We start from the raw sequence: 15,442 nt of genomic DNA on the forward strand, positions 1-15,442 counted from the left end.
GACACCTTTGTAATTTTATGTCTGATTTCGTAAGCAAGTCGTTTTTAAGTGAAGTGAAACTTGGGGGTACACAGGAGGAATCAAACTCCTGAAAGGGGTACAGTAGTCTGGAAAGGTTGAGAGCCACTGTGCCAGGGGACAGATCTTAGAGATATTTAGGCATCTAGTGGGATTTTCAAAAGCAAACAGGTATCTCAATCTCATTTATGTCAATGGGTGTTAGGCACCTAGGTATGTTTGAAAATCCCAGGAGGCACTTAAATACCTTTAAAATATCCCCCGTAGTCATTTTCCCAGGTCTCTATGGGTGAAACAGAATTTAACCATATTCCTCAGCCTGAAGCCTTCCTGCAAGGGAGCAAGATGTGGGGCCGGGACAGCCCATGTCTTTAATTTCCTGTCACCTAGACCAGAGCTGTATCTGTCACTGTCACTGTCACTGTGGGGAGACTGCTGGGCTTTGGTTACGCCTGTCTCTGGTCTCTCTCCAGTGCAGGGCCGGTGAATGGAGAGGAAAGGGAGGGTTTTTGTACAGCTGCGCTGTGTGGCTCTGTCACTGTGCCCGCTGCAGGGCGCAGTAATACACCGCGGTGTCCGCCAGTTCCAGGGCTGTGATGTTCAGAAGTATAGAGCTCTCGTCAGCCTGGGAAGAAAACCTCTCCTGGGCGAAATCCGCAGTATCTCCATAAGCAGCGTACAGCTTCGTCCCTCTCCGCAGAATGTACTGCGGGGCTCGGTTAGGAGACTGTCGGTACCAGTAGAGATAGACACCAGAAGTATCGGTGGTTTTGTAGGAACAGCTGAATGTTACTGAGCCTCCTTCTACTCCAGACACTTGGGATTCCTTGGACTGGACCGAATCACCCAGCGCAGCACCTGGGACAAGAAATAAGTCAATACAATGCACCAGTTACAAACAAGCGGAGGGTGGAAGCAGGGGAAAGGGAATAAAACTCGGCAGATGTGCTGGGGGACACATACAAAACAGCAGATAGACTGAAAAGGAAGGAGTGATGCAAAGAAATGGAGAAAGCTGGCGGATTCGTTCTGGTCTGGGGAGGAGAGAGAGGGTTTAATTAGCAGTGAACTAGGCTGCATGAACAAAGCTAACAGCTCAATTACCGGGGTAGAGAGTGAATATAAGGTTTAGAACAAAACACATGGCCATTGTTTAGCGGACTCTGCTCTTTAGAGTCAGAAAGAGGCAGTTAAAACGCAACAGGGAAGCAATAGGATTGTTGGCTGAATGTTATAAACCGACCCAGATTTCTCCCTGAAAAGTCGAGGGGGGCGGATCTGATCCCAGGGCCCAACCCCCGAGGAAATGAGGGGAGGGGAGTGGGGTTTGCGTCTGATGTCGCTGTGAAACCGTCTGTTTCCTGGCTTTCCCTCCCACCCCAGCTTTCAGAAAGCTTTGGTTGTTATAGCTGCGAGTATCTCTGTGCAACAGATAAAATGTTTAGACATGAAATGCACTTCTTGGGCTCTGTGATTCCCTGGCGAGGCATGTGCTTGAATAAGAAGCTGGGAGAAGACAAAGGCTGACAGACACAAAGAGAGACCTGGGTGGATAGATGTTGATTTCAGTGGAGCTGAAACACTTTACAGCAGCTAAGAACCTCGCCGGATAGAGTTAGACCAGAGTTGCGGTGATGGGAGAGAGATCAGAACCTCCCCCCCCCCCCAGTGTCTTTTACCGCATGTTTCCAGCTGCAGGAAATCTTGGTAAAATTTTCCAAATTTTGCTTATTAGCTGGTTTATTTTACAGACAACAAATATTTTCATATAAAGGTTACAAATCATGCATATAGTAATTCACCTAAGTATAACTGTGATAATAACTCATCGGGCTCGGTTTGCAGAGGATGGTGGCTCTAACACGCCACAGGGATAGAAACGGAAAGATCCTCCCAGACATGGGAAGAGCAGAAGGAACTGAACTCGGTAGAGACGGGTCATAAAAAAGTGTCAGTGAGGAAAACAGTCTCTGCCACCCTCGGTGTGTGTGAGCACCTCGCTCACTTCTTGTATCACCAGAGATGCCGCTGAAAAGTTTCCAGAGGTGAAGATGTTCTTCTCAGCTGGAGACTGATACGCTGTCAACATATGGTGGGCAGGGCCGGTGCAAGGATATTTTGCACCCTCCGCGAAACTTCCACCTTGCGCTCCCCCTTACCCTTACCCTCCCCCCAGAGCATCACTTATTATAAACTTCCAAAAATGAATACTGCATAATGTGGCATTGTTCATTAGAATTAATACACGTTCGGATTGCAAATTTATTCTTTCTTCTGTTTGCTTATCAGCCTTCCGCTTATGAAATTGTGCCCTAGACAATTTTTCCCTATCTGGCACGAGGCTGCATCAACTGAAAACGAAAAATATTAAATTTTATTCCTATCAGTTCTTCTTGTTGTTCACTATTAAAAGTAAAGGCTAGAGAACACGTCACTTACTATCTATGAGTCACTATTTGAATTTCATCAGCTGTTTGATGTAAACATTGATTATGAAACCAAGATGACTTTTCCTTAAAATTAAGCAATGTTGATTGTAATCGGAAATACACCTTTTTTAGACACTTATGCTTCCTTCCTTCATTCTTTCATATCAAAATCGACTATATTTTATTCTACCTTTAGAATATCAAATTATTGTTATTAATAAAATTTATAAAATTAGAATGGCGGATACTCCGTCATACAACAACTGGCATATCAGTGTGACAAATTTCAACAACCTACACAGGCATATCCGCACATGATAAATGTGTGCACTCAGATACTGAACATACACACACAACTGACACAAAGTATTAGCGAAATGATGCAGCAGCACTTGCCAGAGTCTTAGATCTGAAACAACTCAACAAAAATAATTAGCCTCAGTCAACAACCACCGAAAACTAGTGAACTTAGCATTATAAACGCCCTGTCAGAACGGGTGACGGCCGCACGCGACGAGAAATGACGTCATTGCCACTTTGTACCGTAGTGAAGCAGCCCACTTGTGCCCACCACGCAGAGCTGACATAGGCTGTAGCTGCAATGTATGAGAGAACGACAAGTTAAAATGCAAGTTCAACGATGTTTCTCTTTTCTTTATTCATTCGTTTTTCAGCAATAGTGTGAAAAATAATTTGGCGCACCGCTTTTTGTCTCCCCCAAATCTTGGCACCCTAGGCAGCCACCTAGTTCACCTAGTGGTTACACCGGCCCTGATGCTGGGATGGTTGGTTCGGATACTGATGAAACCAAAAGAGATTTGGGCTGCTAAAAGCAGTTGTGAAATTACTCTGCAAAGTGGTGGGTTGCCGCTCTGATATTTTCATTTCTGCAGAAGGCTGAAACACAAAATTACTTTGAACAAGACCTGTCAAAAGAATAAAACCATTAATGAAATTATATGTATGAGTTCATAGTTTTACACAAAAGTCTTCAATTATCTTCTGTAGAAACTGGTTTCCATTTTAAAGCAAAGTACCTCAAAAGGAAAGCATAAAACCATAAAGGCATATGGTTCTCTGGTTCAGAGAATCTAGATTCTTTTTTTAAAAATTGTGTGGAATTTTCAAAAGATCGTTAGGAAATTCCCCCAGACTTCTTTGAAAATCCTAGCCTGTTATTACAGGACTTGTGTAGCTCTTAAGAAATGCAATAAATTCAATAAAAATGAACATGTCTCTCACCTGACTTCACAAGTAGAACACAGATCTGTAGTGCAAGGCAGAAGACCATTTGGCAACTTCAAATTCTCCTACTTTTTGCTAGGCTATTTATGGAATTATTAAATAATTCTTCCTCCTGGTTTGTGTATTAAAAGAATGTGTCTGCCATAAAAGTGCCCTCTTTGTGACTTCCCCTCTCCCTTCCTTCTCCCCTTCATGACATGAGAGTCACAAAAGCAATGCTGTGCAGGGAGTGTCTGGTTCAATTACACCTTAAATATATAAAAGACAATGTAAAATGTAATTTCCAGAAAGTCAGGCACCTCCCTAGTAGGTATAGTAAATCCTACAGGCAAATTTGAAAAACGAGAAGGAAAATAGAATGGCCATAGTGTGTCAGACCAATGGTTCACTAAGCCCAGTGTCCTGTCTTCCAACAGTGTCCAATGCCAGGTTCTTCACAGGGAATGAACAGACCAGGGTGATCACCCAGTGATCCATCCCCTGTCATCCAGTTCCAGTGTGACATTGCACCCCATAAGGCTTTATGGAAATATGCTTATGAATGTATATATATGACATAACTGGAATATGTTTTATGCTGCATATGCCGTGTAACATATCTCTGCAAAAGTTATGATCTACTAAATATATTCATCCTATGTGTATGCATGTATCGTTTTTTGTATTCGAAGTTATGAATAGTGGCTGTGTACTTGTTTGATTTTAAGTAGCCTTAATAAAGAATTTGGTCAGCTTCTTGAGAAAGAAATGTGCAAGTTAAGTGCCCAATCAAGAAACACTTAAAGACAATGGATCTTGGAAGACTCCAATCCGCATAAGAAATCTTCCTGGAGACATTCAAGATAGATGTGGGCAATGGCTGCTGCCTATAAAAACTGACAGGTTTCAGAGTAACAGCTGTGTTATTCTGTATTCGCAAAAAGAAAAGGAGTACTTGTGGCACCTTAGAGACTAACCAATTTATTTGAGCATAAGTTTTCGTGAGCTACAGCTCACTTCATCAGATGCATGAGTCATGCATGAACATGTGACTTGCTCATGTGACTCCAAAATTCCATTGTGGAGCTGGATTTTGCATAGGAGAGAGGAGGGAGTCTCCACCCACATGAGAAAGTCTATTTAAGCCCCTGGGAGACCCCTCCATTTTATCTTCAGCTGGCTAAGGAGATAGCCTCTCCACCCCCCAAAGGATACCTGAAAGAAACTGGAACTAAGGACAGTAATCACAGGGGTGTGAGTGATTGCTGGACCCAGACTAGAAGGAGGATAGTCTCTAAAAGAAGCTTATTGAAACATAGCTGAGGGTAAGATTTCATCTGTAATCATTGTCTAAGGTGCCTAATGAGGCTATATAGATGATTTCTAGTATTTTAAAATCTCCTGGATGCCTAACTCTCACTGAATCCCTCGAGGGGCCTATCTCCATCTTAAGCAGGGGTTCTTAAAGTGGGGGTCAGGACCCCTCAGGGGGTCACGAGGTTATTAGATGGGGGGGATCATGAGCTGTCAGACTTCACCCCAAACCCTGCTTTGCCTCGAGCATTTATAATGGTGTTAAATATATTAAAAAGTGTTTTTAATTTATAAAAACTCACACTCAAAGGGTCACACTTAAAGGGTCACACTCAAAGGCTTGCTATGTGAAAGGGGTCACCAGTAAAAAGGTTTGAGAACCACTGCACCCAAGGGCTAGATTCACAAAGGGACTTATGCACCTAACGTGTCAGGTAGGTGCCTAAATCCCAGAATCAGGCCTTACTGGGATCCACATCACCCCGGGAAACTGCCCCAAAGCCTTGTAGTGATCTAAAATCACTCAGTGTGTAATGTTTTTTCAGTAAAACTTCCCCTAGGTGCCTGTTTTTTGCCTATGAGTGTGCACACTGCCATGACAGGAATGTGGAGACATAAACCCCAGCGTGATTTGCAAGTTGGAGGAATATGGGATGATCCGGAACCTAACTCACCCACTGGGCCCAGCCCAGTAAGTGTGCCCAGACCTCACCTATCGGATCGGCCCCTGTAGGCAGTTTACACACAAGCTGGGAGTGAGGAGGAGCCCCTCCCTCTTTACTTTTATCCCAGTCTTTCGGTACTCAGCTGGGATGTAGGATACCCCTGGCTCTAGTCCCCCTTTCCACCTGAGTGGGAGAAGAGATTTGAACAGGGATCTGTAACCTTGTAGGTGAGTATCCCAAGTGTTGGGCTTTGGGATATTCAGCAGGGCGCTCCCTTGACCTGTCCTGAAAAAGTTGTTCCCCAGTGTCAAGGTTCCTCCCCCACTCTGAACTCTAGGGTACAGATGTGGGGACCTGCATGAAAAACCTCCTAAGCTTATCTTTACCAGCTTAGGTCAAAACTTCCCCAAGGTACAAAATATTCCACCCTTTGTCCTTGGATTGGCCGCTACCACCACCAAACAAATACTGGTTACTGGGGAAGAGCTGTTTGGACACATCTTTCCCCCCAAAATACTTCCCAAAACCTTGCACCCCACTTTCTGGACAAGGTTTGGTAAAAAGCCTCACCAATTTGCCTAGGTGACTACAGACCCAGACCCTTGGATCCTAAGAACAATGAACAATCCTCCCAACACTTGCACCCCCCCTTTCCTGGGAAATGTTGGATAAAAAGCCTCACCAATTTGCATAGGTGACCACAGACCCAAACCCTTGGATCTGAGAACAATGAAAAAGCATTCAGTTTTCTTACAAGAAGACTTTTAATAAAAATAGAAATAAGAAATCCCCCCTGTAAAATCAGGATGGTAGATACCTTACAGGGTAATTAGATTCAAAACATAGAGAACCCCTCTAGGCAAAACCTTAAGTTACAAAAAAGATACACAGACAGAAATAGTTATTCTATTCAGCACAATTCTTTTTTCAGCCATTTAAAGAAATCATAATCTAACACGTACCTAGCTAGATTACTTACTAAAAGTTCTAAGACTCCATTCCTGGTCTATCCCCAGCAAAGACAGACTATAGACAGACACACAGACCCTTTATTTCTCTCCCTCCTCCCAGCTTTTGAAAGTATCTTGTCTCCTCATTGGTCATTTTGGTCAGGTGCCAGCAAGGTTACCTGTAGCTTCTTAACCCTTTACAGGTGAGAGGAGTTTTCCCCTGACCAGGAGGGATTTCAAAGGGGTTTACCCTTCCCTTTATTTTTATGACACACCCCCCAATTCTCAGCTAGGGTGAAACACTGGCTGGGATTTCTTCCTGGAGCTCTAGGAAAAACAGAGTTAATAAGACACATGCATCTCTAAATATACTACCAAGTACATAAAGACTAACAATATTTTCTACATCTCAAGGATGATTTTAACCAGTTGATTCTGGGAAACTTTCACGGGAGAGTGCATCAGCCACTTTGTTAGAAGCTCCTGAGATGTGTTGGATGTCGAAATCAAAATCTTGGAGAGCTAAACTCCACCGAAGAAGTTTTTTGTTAGTTTCTTTGACGGTGTGAAGCCACTTCAGTGCAGCATGGTCGGTTTGCAGGTGGAAACGCCGTCCCCAAACATATGGGTGTAGCTTTTCCAGAGCGTAGACAATGGCATAACATTCTTTTTCAGTGACTGACCAGTTGCTTTCCCTCTCAGACAGTTTTTTGCTGAGAAACACTACAGGGTGGAATTCTTGATCAGGTCCTTTCTGCATTAAAACTGCTCCCACACCACGCTCGGATGCATCTGTGGTTACTAGGAACGGTTTGTCAAAGTCTGGGGCCCTTAGTACAGGGTCAGACATGAGTGTCGCTTTAAGCTTGTTAAAGGCCTTCTGACACTTTTCAGTCCACTGAACAGCATTTGGCTGTTTCTTTTTGGTTAGGTCTGTCAGTGGGGCGGCGATTTGGCTGTAGTGCGGTACAAATCGTCTGTAATAACCGGCCAAGCCTAAGAAGGATTGAACCTGTTTCTTTGACTTTGGGACAGGCCACTTTTGGATAGCATCCACTTTGGCCTGTAGGGGGCTGATAGTTCCTTGACCCACCTGGTGTCCAAGGTAAGTCACTCTGTTTAGGCCTATTTGACACTTGTTAGCCTTAACAGTTAGTCCTGCCTCCCTTATGCGCTCAAGGACTTTTTGTAGATGTTCCAGGTGGTCTGCCCAGGAATCCGAAAATATGGCCACATCGTCAAGGTAGGCGACTGCATATTCTCCTAATCCCGCTGGGAGACCATCTACAAGTCTTTGGAAGGTGGCGGGTGCATTTCACAGCCCGAAAGGGAGTACATTAAATTTATACAGCCCGAGATGTGTGGTGAAGGCTGACCTTTCCTTGGCAGATTCATCTAGTGGTACCTGCCAGTACCCCTTGGTTAAGTCCAAGGTAGAGATGAACTGGGCCCGTCCCAGTTTCTCTAATAGTTCATCTGTGCGTGGCATTGGATAGTTGTCTGGGCGAGTTACAGCATTTAGCTTACGGTAGTCCACGCAAAAACGTATTTCCCCATCTGGTTTGGGAACTAGAACCACTGGAGATGCCCATGCACTTTCAGAGGGGCGGATTACACCCATCTGTAACATATCCTGGATCTCCCGTTCTATAGCAGTTTTAGCTTGAGGAGACACTCGGTAAGGTTGGACCCTAATTGGGTGAGCATTACCTGTGTCAATGGAGTGGTATGCCCGTTCAGTCAGTCCTGGGGTGGCTGAGAACGTTGGCGCGTAGCTAGTGCACAGCTCCTGGATCTGCTGTCGCTGCATACGCCCAAGGGTCATGGAGAGGTTCACCTCTTCCACACCACCAGCACATTTCCCTTCATAGTAGACACCTTCAGGCCACTCAGCGTCGTCTCCTCCCTGGGCTGTAAACTGACAAACCTTTAATTCTCTGGAATAAAAGGGCTTTAGAGAATTCATATGGTACACCTTAGGCTTTCGGTTGGAGGTGGGGAATGCTATGAGATAATTAACAGCTCCCAGGCGCTCCTGGACCGTGAATGGCCCTTCCCACGATGCTTCCATTTTATGGGCCTGGAGTGCCTTTAAGACCATGACCTGGTCCCCTACTTTGAAGGAACGCTCTCTGGCATGTTTATCATACCAGGCTTTTTGCTCTTTTTGAGCATCCTGTAAGTTTTCTTTAGCAAGGGCTAAAGAGGTTCAGAGGGTGTTTTGTAGGTTGGTTACAAAGTCCAGAATGTTAGTTCCTGGAGAAGGTGTCCAAACAGCTCTTCCCCAGTAACCAGTATTTGTTTGGTGGTGGTAGCGGCCAATCCAAGGACAAAGGGCGGAATATTTTGTACCTTGGGGAAGTTTTGACCTAAGCTGGTAAAGATAAGCTTAGGAGGTTTTTCATGCAGGTCCCCACATCTGTACCCTAGAGTTCAGAGTGGGGGAGGAACCTCGACATGGTGGGTCAGGTGCCAGCGAGGTTACCTTTAGCTTCTTAACCCTTTACAGGTGAGAGGAGCTTTCCCCTGGCCAGGAGGGATTTCAAAGAGGTTTACCCTTCCCTTTATTTTTATGACACCCAGTGAATAAACACTGAAAGATTCATGGCCATGGGGGCGGGGGGGGTGGGAATAAGTCTGTAGCCTGGTGATGGAAGCACTTACTGGGGAGGTGGGGGACCCAGTCCAGTAGACTTTTTAAAATTATTTATCCACAGTGGAACAGCTTCAGTAGCCCCCCCCCCCCATCAGAATATCCCATAGCCCAGTGAATACCTTAACTATTGGGTTAAAAGTTACAAGGGACCGCCTCCTGTCCCTCTTGCAGCTGAATGTCAAGAGAAGGCTTGCAAGTGAGAATCTAGAGAGGCATTTCCACACAGCCCAGACTTAGGCACCTATCTCCCTGAGAGAGGCCAGGCTTAGCACACACCACTCAGCTTGGTATCTCCCTGTTGGCTAGTTTAAGGGAGGAGCCGTCTAGCCTGCTGTCTCTTGTGGATCCCATTCGGAGGTGTCTGCCTCTCCCAGCTCATTGTATAGAGAGTGTGGACACCAGACTTGGGTTTTGTGAATCCCAGAGATTTCTGTAGGCACCTCAAAGCATATTCAGCTTCACCGCACCCAAGTTCCTTTGTGAACTCGCCACACATACCTTCTAGAAACCTCACTCAGTCCCTGCATTTCCAAGTATATATAAAATAGGGGGTACTGACACTTCCCAGCATCACAGTGGTGTTTGTAGGATAAATGCAGCAATGTTTGTGCAGTGCTGAGGTTACAGTGGGATACAGACTGGGGACAGAGATCCCAGAAGCAGGGAGATGTGGTGAGTACAGTTTAGGACAGTGCAAAAATAATAAAAACCTGATCTTAATATTAATCTGAACCCAAAATCTCAGTCATAAACCCTGTCATAACCATATAGGTAAGGGTAGCCTAGAATTCCTCCTTACCTGTAGGGGGTTAAGAAGCTCAAATAACCTGGTTGGCACCTGACCAAAGGGACCAATGGGGAAAGAAGATACTTTCAAATCTTGGAGGGGGGCGGGGGAAAGGTTTTGTGGCTTGTTCTCTGGGGAAAGCAGAGAAGCATCAGGTCAAAAAAACCTCCTTCTCCTATAAACCATCCTGTACAAGTCTCTGATATTACAAAAAGAGTGAGTAAATAAGGCAAGGCGTGTTAGATTACCTTTTGTTTTCAACTTGTGAGTTTTCCCTTTGCTAGAGGGAGGTTTATCCTGGTTTTTTTTAACTTTAAAGTTTTGCCTAGAGGCGAATCCTCTATGTTTTTAATCTGATTACCCTGTAAAGTATTTACCATCCTGATTTTACATAGGTGATTCTTTTACCTTTCCTTTAAATAAAATCCTTCTTTTAAGAACCTGACTGATTTTTCCATTGTTCCAAGACCCAGGGGTTTAGGTCTTTGATAATTTTGTAACTAATTGGTTCAGATATTATTCTCAAGCGTCCCCAGGAAAGGGGAAGTAAGGGCTTGGGGGGATTGTTGGTGGAAGAGGAACTCCAAGTGGTCCTTTTCCCTGGTTCTTTGTTAAATCCCTTGGTCGTGGCAGCATTACTTAAACCCAAGGTACAAGGGAGAATTTGTTTCTGGGGAGTTTTTAACCTACGCTGGTAGAAATAAGCTTAGGGGGTCTTTCATGCGGGTCCCCATGTGTGTACCCTAGAGTTCAGAGTGGGGAGGGAACCCTGACAAACCCTAACTCAGAATCCTAATGCTAGCCATAACTCCTCACCCTAACCATAACCAACACTCTAATCCTAACTCCAAACCCCAATTTCTCCCTAACCATAACTTAAATCCTAATCATAAACCTCACCCTAAACATAAACTCATCCCTAGCCTTCAATCTAACCTATCCTTTAATCAGTAATCCTAAAACTAACTCCTTCACCCTAACTTTCTTCTAACACTAATTGTAACTTTAATCCTGACCCTAATCTTAAACATAACCCCGGTCCTAACCAGAACATTAAACAGTAACTTCTACCCCTACTCTAACACTAGGTAGATTTATCTACACCAACCACAACTCTAATTATATACAAAACCCTAATTTAATACTAACACTAATCCCTAATGGTAATCCTACACCCTAATCTTAAATACTAACCCTTAATCGGTCTAACTGTAATCTCCACACCTCTAGCTCCTGACTGTGCCCCAACCCAAAGCGTTAACCCTAACCCTTATCCTTAACCTCAATAATACACATAAATTTAACCCTACATTCTAAGCAGTAGGTGTAATCATAGTAACCTTTAATCCCTCACTCCTAATTGTAACCCAAATGCTACCCAGGGGTAGGGTAAACAAAGAGGTAAGGTGAAGAATAAGACAGAGATATTAAGGAATAGAGATTGCACTCTGGGTTCTTGAGACACCGAAGTCTCAGCTATTTCAGTCCTTTGTGTTTCTCAGTCGGTGGGGGGTTTGTGCAGCTCTCTTGGTGGCTTTACTCGCTGTGTCTCTCAAGGGGCAATAATAGACAGCAGAGTCGCTCATTTCGCTAGAGTTTTTCTCCCGGTGGAAGGATTTGGAGTCTTTCTCGAGTTTAGCAGAGAACTCTCGCCTCTGTCTCTTCTCCTCTTCGCCCGATGCTTCGCCCGATGCTTCAGCAATAGGCGAGGGGCTTCATGGGGATACTGCTCGTATCAGAAGAGAGGCTGAACCACAGAGGAGTTATAAGTGCAGTGAAGAAGTACCGGTTTTCCCTCATGGATAGTGATGGTGCTTTCGGGTTGCGTTATTGGGTTTGCACAGGTCCTTTCTGCAAAAGAAAACAAAATTGGTTAGGCCTGGAATTTTCATGTGTTAAGGCAGGTGGACCCCAAATTTAACCATAGAAGGGCTCCTCACCGCTTTACACTATTTTCAAAGTCTCAGCCAAACAGGACATTATCATAACAAAATATTCTTTCAAGTGTACCCCATTGTTATACCAATAAAATAAAAACCAGCAGGATCTTATTAAAGGGGAAAAGGCAAAATGCCACATTTATTGTGAATACAGAAAGACTCATAGTAAGCAGTTAGTTATAGCTATAACATTCCATTCAATCTCATATTTATTCACACATTCATTCATACACACACACACACATAGGTTCTGCAAGGTTGTTATCATAGTTACCAGCCTTAGAGTTGCTCATGCCAAGCCACTGGCCAGGTGGCCTGGACATGAGGAGGGAGCAGGGCCTTGTCAGATGCTCATCTGATGCTCCTGGAAGTTGGTTTGCAGAATCAGACCCCAAAGTTCTCACTTTCTAGAGTCCATTTTTATAGGAATTTCTTCCTATGCCAGACTATGGGAATTGCTTCATCACGCTGTTGCTGAATCAATCAGCAGATGGTACATTCCTGATGGCTCCATGCTGCCAGATGTTATCTTGTTCTTTGGTTCTCCCATTCTTGAGGCTGTTGGGTGGATTCCAGTCTGCCCTCCAGGGGTCCTCTGTAATTTCCACTTGATGCCTTCTTCAGCCGATGGACACTGGATTCTTAGGCTGGCACCTCCCTGATCATTCAGTTATTATCCACACCAAGCATCCATCCACATACATCCTCTATCTCTATTTTAATCACAATTGTTAACAAATCAAGATAAATACAACAAAAGGGTGGGGAGTCTCTGGGTGCTGTTTCTGTTGTTACAGAGTATTGCTTTGAGTCTCTCTCTGTGTGAGTAGTTGTTGTTACGAAGAATTGCTTTGAGAACAGACTCTGTCTTAGAACGTACTAACACAATTAGCAGCTTGCAAGTTTCACACATAGAGGGAGAGAAACAGTACCAAAAACCAAGAGACCTCTTAATTAGTAATACCCTGGAATTTAAACTATGGGGAATCAAACTCATTTGTGATTTTAATACAGAATTTCTTTAATGTGATCCAGCACCATTCGCAAAGACCTCACTCAATTTACTTCCACAATTACCTACCTTCCCCTCAAAAATATATGGTGCTTCTTTCCATTGTTGAAATTTATTTAAATCAGAAATAAGGAACCATTTACACAAATGGAATCCCATCTGTTTTTTCATTTTGCTTAGTAAATAATTTTATGTCGGAACCCTCACACCTCCACTTTGGGTCTTTCCCAGCTATCAGAGTTTCCCATTTGGCCACTGGCAGGTTGAGAGGTGTAAGGAATAGACTAGAATAGATTAAATGGAAAGAGAATAGAACCACCGATTGTAAAATGAAAATAAAATAGTTAATGCCCCGGAACGAAACCATACTCACTTAAAACAAAAATCAATACAATCAGCAAAGAGAAAGTAAGAGACTTTTTCATTGTAATAATTTGGTATTTTAATAATTCTCGTCCCCGATCCTATGCACAAAAAGGAAGCTGTGACTTCTTCCTTTACCAGAAAAAAAACAAGGGTAAAGTGAGACTATTGTGTTTGTGGTGATGCCTTTAACATCTATATTGCATCTCTGGAGCTGCTCATTCTGCAATCCTTATGCAAGTGTCTCTTTCTTGTGAGCACCTTGCCTTGAATTCTTTCTCACGGTCTCTGAGCTGCAAAAGGAGGTGGGGACTGTAGAAGGCAGAGTTCAGAGATGGAGAGGAGCTGAGATACTGTGTGTACCGTTAACAGAGGGGATGTATTTTTTGCGGGTGAAACACTGCCACCTAGTGAGCAAATGAGTCAGTGGGTGGGGTATGTCTTGCCCACTCATTCCCGGGGCGCTGCATTGAGTTGCACCAGCTGAGGGTTTGAACCCTTAACATTAAAGTATATCAAAGAACGGGGGAAGCATTTATAAGGGTTATCTTCAGAGTTGGAAGAATTAGATTTTTATGGTGAACGTTGATTTCACTGGCACATTCAAACCAACTAAAAATATTTCCATCCGTGATGATTGAAATGTACAGACAGTAAGAAGTAAGTAAGAAAAGAACTCATTAGAGTTTGATTTAAGGATATTTATTTTGAATATTTTGGCAAGTGATCACAATTTTTGTGTTTTAATGTTCCTAAAGATTTAACTTTCTGAATCTCCTCCTCTACTGTCATTAAATAATTATTGTCTGACCCACCAGTTGTCTGCCCCACCCCCGAATTTCCTGCATCTTTGAAAATTTAAATAAATAAAAAATGTTTAAAATCCATAATTGTGCACAACTGTGAAAATGTAATCTGACAGAATGAAAAATGCTTAAAAATAAACGGTCATATCTATCTATCTATCTATCTATCTATCCACCCACAGGATACCAGTGTTTATTTTAAGCATTTGTTCATTGTCAGATTTGATTTAAATGATACATAAAAATCGAATTCTGCCAAGACTACTTACCTTATATCATGAAAATAACGTAACGTGACCATTAGTTAGCCTGTGGAATTCATGGCTACAGGATGTAATTAGTGTCAAGACTTTAGCAGCCTTAAAAAAGGATTATTGTTTTCTACTTTATTCTAGTCCTCTTTCCTCTGTTCTGTTTTAAATTTTATATTCCCCCATCTCGATGATGGCGATGTTTAGCTCTTATATAGTGTTTTCATCTTTAGATCTCAAAGTGCGTTACAAAGGTGGTCTGTAATTTTATCCCCATTTTACAGAGGGGGAAAGTGAGCCGGAGGTGAGGTGACTTATGCAAGTGGCCGAGCCAGGAACTCAATCTCCAGTCTCCTGAGCCCCAAATCAGTGCCCCGTCCAGGCTATATCGTCTCATTATCTAACGGTAATGGGAATATCCCTAATTACATTTAAAAGGTTTCTAGACGTGTGGGTTGGCTATAAATCTGTCTGCTTTAGGGTATTTACCACCCTCTAGCCAATAGGCGTAACGGAGAAATTTTCCATAGAGCCAGATTATCCCAATTCAGAGGTTTTTGTGCTTTCCCCTGTGTCATTCTTTGGCCATTTCCAGCAAGAGGAGACTGTTTTTAACCTGGCCTGATTCAGCCAGGGAACGCCTGTGTTTCTGAGAGGAGTTATTGGCAAACACTGTGAATTGGTTTTTATGCTGTCAGTGTGTGCATATAACTCTCTGTGGGGCTCATGGCGTAGTAATAGACACCGGAATCGATCAGTTGGGGGAAAGTTTGCGGAGGTGATAGGTTCGATCCTTGTGACAGGCAGAAAAGTCTTTCGCATTGCCTTCCTCCGGGTCAGCGGAACCATCTCTCAGAAAGAGCAGGGGCTCTTGGCTGACATACCGCACGTACCAGAAGAGAGCTGGGTAGCCGGTGGTCTGATAGGTACAGTTCAGAAACACCTGTTCCCCTTCACATATAGTCACCTTGCCTTCGGTCTGTGTGACAGAATTGCCATTCGCACCTTAAATATAAAAGATGGTGAG

General features: G+C 43.5%; 1 gene segment (V, D, J or C); it reads right to left on the reverse strand.

The window, feature by feature from the left end:
* Positions 1 to 553: 553 nt before the first annotated feature.
* LOC141997176 (T cell receptor delta variable 1-like) lies at positions 554 to 3,738 on the reverse strand. The segment is given in 2 exon segments: positions 554 to 876; positions 3,690 to 3,738. Coding segments are annotated over 2 exon segments (372 nt in total).
* Between the last annotated feature and the right edge of the window lie 11,704 nt (positions 3,739 to 15,442).

The sequence above is a fragment of the Natator depressus genome, chromosome 13 (genome assembly GCF_965152275.1).
Source record: "Natator depressus isolate rNatDep1 chromosome 13, rNatDep2.hap1, whole genome shotgun sequence".
Taxonomy (NCBI): Eukaryota; Metazoa; Chordata; order Testudines; family Cheloniidae; genus Natator; species Natator depressus.